The 2,600-nt window shown below is 54.1% G+C and overlaps 1 protein-coding gene across 1 annotated transcript; it reads left to right on the forward strand.

The window, feature by feature from the left end:
* The first annotated feature begins 1,566 nt into the window (after window positions 1-1,566).
* Window positions 1,567-1,911, forward strand: LOC112892657. The gene has a single exon (XM_025959791.1). It carries the CDS (start codon window positions 1,567-1,569, stop codon window positions 1,909-1,911), a length of 345 nt encoding a protein of 114 aa, XP_025815576.1.
* Window positions 1,912-2,600: the final 689 nt, after the last annotated feature.

The raw sequence follows: 2,600 nt of genomic DNA on the forward strand, positions 1-2,600 counted from the left end.
AGTACGCCCCCCGCGCTCGACTTCGTGGCTGAGTGGATGAAGGGCCAAACCTCGACTCTGGACATCACCCACGAATACTGGACGCTGTACTTCGACGGGTCAGTCATGGGACCCGGCAAAGGGGCTGGCGTAGTGCTAATTTCACTTGAGGGGAACAAGCTCCGCTACGCGATCCGGCTCCACTTCCTAGTCTCAAACAACATCGCTAAATACGAGGGCCTCGTCAACGGCCTTCGCATGGCCATTGAGCTCGGAGCGACCCGACTCTACGCCTACGGTGACTCCAAGCTGGTGGTAGACCAGGACATGAAGGAATTCAACTGCGAAAGCTCCCTCATGGACTCATACTGCCAGGAGGTGTGTAAGTTGGAGGACAAGTTCCGAGGAATCAAGCTGCATCACGTCCCCTAGAGGGACAATAATAACGCTGATGCGCTCGCCAAGATGGTGGCCCAGCGGGATCCCGCTCCTGACGGGGTCTTTGTAAATGACCTCCACGCACCCTCAATCCGCGTTAAGCTAGATCCGCCTCAGGGGTCGTCCGACTCGGTACCTAGGGGCCCCACTCTGGTCGCTCCCGACCAAGGGCTCGGAGCCCCGAACTGCCTCGCGGTGGAGGCCGCAACCTCAGCGACCACTACAGCGACAACTGACTCCGACTGGAGGGCCCCCCTGCTGGCCTACCTCCTTGATGAGATCCTCCCAGCTAACCAAACCGAGGCACGAAGGATTGCCCGAAGCGCCAAGACGTACTTCACCGTCAACGGTGAGCTTTTCAAGCGCAGCCCATCGGTGGTGGGAATGCTGATGTAATGCATCCCGACCTATCAAGGCAAGGAGCTCCTCTTGAAGATCCATGCTAGCATCTGTGGACACCATGCGGCCCCGCGGTCGCTGGTCGACAAGGCCTTCCGCCAAGGTTTCTACTAGCCGATAGCACTGTGAGATGCGGAGGAGGTTGACCGCACGTGCAAGGGGTGTCAGTTCTATACTCGGCAAACCCACTTGCTAGCGCAGGCGCTTTAGACCATCCTATTAGACCTAGGCCCACGGGACTGTGCATATGGCGTACATCTTACAGGATAAGGGGTGGGACATGGTCCACGCCCTACACCAGCTGTAACTACTCATACTGTAGTAGAACTACTTGAGCAGTAGTAGAACTAGTTGGAAACTATAGGAAACTACCCAAGAAGTATTTGGGTAGGACTCTTAAGCTCGTATTTGGCTAGGATTTCCATGTAACCCTGTCCCCCCAAACTAGATAAGGGCGGATAGGGACCCTCCTCGAACAGGAGCATGAGGGACAACTCGTGCCTCATGCAGGAGATCACCTGATCACCACCTAAGGCAATACACACCACACAGGACATAGGGCATTATGCTCTTGGCGGCCTGAACCTGCCTAAACTTCTTGTTCCTTGCACCTTCGAGTTTCTGATCTCGGCGACACCCTACCTACAAACTCACCACCTCCAGGGTATTTCTCGGTGGGCGTGGTGGGGCGTGGCGGTAAAACACCAACACATCCCCCTCACCTGGCCGTTCGCGGTCTGGGGTCTCGATATGGTCAGGCCTCTCAGGAAGGCCCCTAGTGGTTTCACTCACCTGCCCATCATGGTGGACAAGTTCACCAAGTGGATTGAGGCGAAAACCATCACCAAAACCAACTCCCAAGAGGCCGTCAAGTTCTTCCTGGGCATCGTCTACCGATTTGGTGTGCCAAACACCATCATCACAAATAACGGGACCAACTTCACAGGCAAGAAGTTCTTGGGGTTCGTCGATGGATATGGGATCGGACACCCTCGCACCAATAGGCAGGTGGAGAGGGTGAATGGCATGGTCCTCCAAGGACTCAAGCCTCATATCTTCGACCAGCTCAATAAGTTTGCCGGGCGGTGGGTCTAGGAGCTCCCAGCCATCCTCTGGAGCCTAAGGACAACTCCTAATCGGTCCACGGGGTTCACCCTATTCTTCCTAACATACGATGCTTCCCTGTGACCTAGACTATGGCGCCCCAAGGGTCAAAGCCTTTGACCTTAACCGAGCTGTGGATGTCGGTGTTTTACTGTCCAGCCCACCGAGGGATACCCCCGAGGTGGTGAGTTGTAGGTAGGATGTCACCGAGAACAGAAACTCGAAGGTGCAAGGAACACAAAGTTTAGACAGGTTCGGGCTGCCGAGAGCGTAATACCCTACATCCTGTGTAGTGGTTTGTATTGCCTTAGGTGTTGATCTGGTTGGAGGGGGTCCCTGCTTGCCCTTATATAGTTTGGGAGGACAGGGTTACATGGAAATCCTAGCCAGATACGACCTCAAGAGTCCTACCCGAGTACCTTTTTAGTAGTTTCCTTCTATTCTGACTAATTCTATTACCGTACGAGTAGTTCTACTATGGTACGAGTAGTTCTACTATGGTACGAGTAATTACAACTGATGTAGGGTGTGTGCCATGTCCCATCCCTTATCTTACAATATGTATACCATGTGAGCTGTCCCGCGGTCCCGGATCTGACAAGGTCCCGAGCTCTTCATAGTCGAGTACTGCAAGCTTCCGAGTACTTGTGAAGGCATCCTCGAGTTCTCCCGAACTTTAT

The sequence above is a fragment of the Panicum hallii genome, chromosome 5 (assembly GCF_002211085.1).
Source record: "Panicum hallii strain FIL2 chromosome 5, PHallii_v3.1, whole genome shotgun sequence".
In the NCBI taxonomy this organism is placed as follows: domain Eukaryota; kingdom Viridiplantae; phylum Streptophyta; class Magnoliopsida; order Poales; family Poaceae; genus Panicum; species Panicum hallii.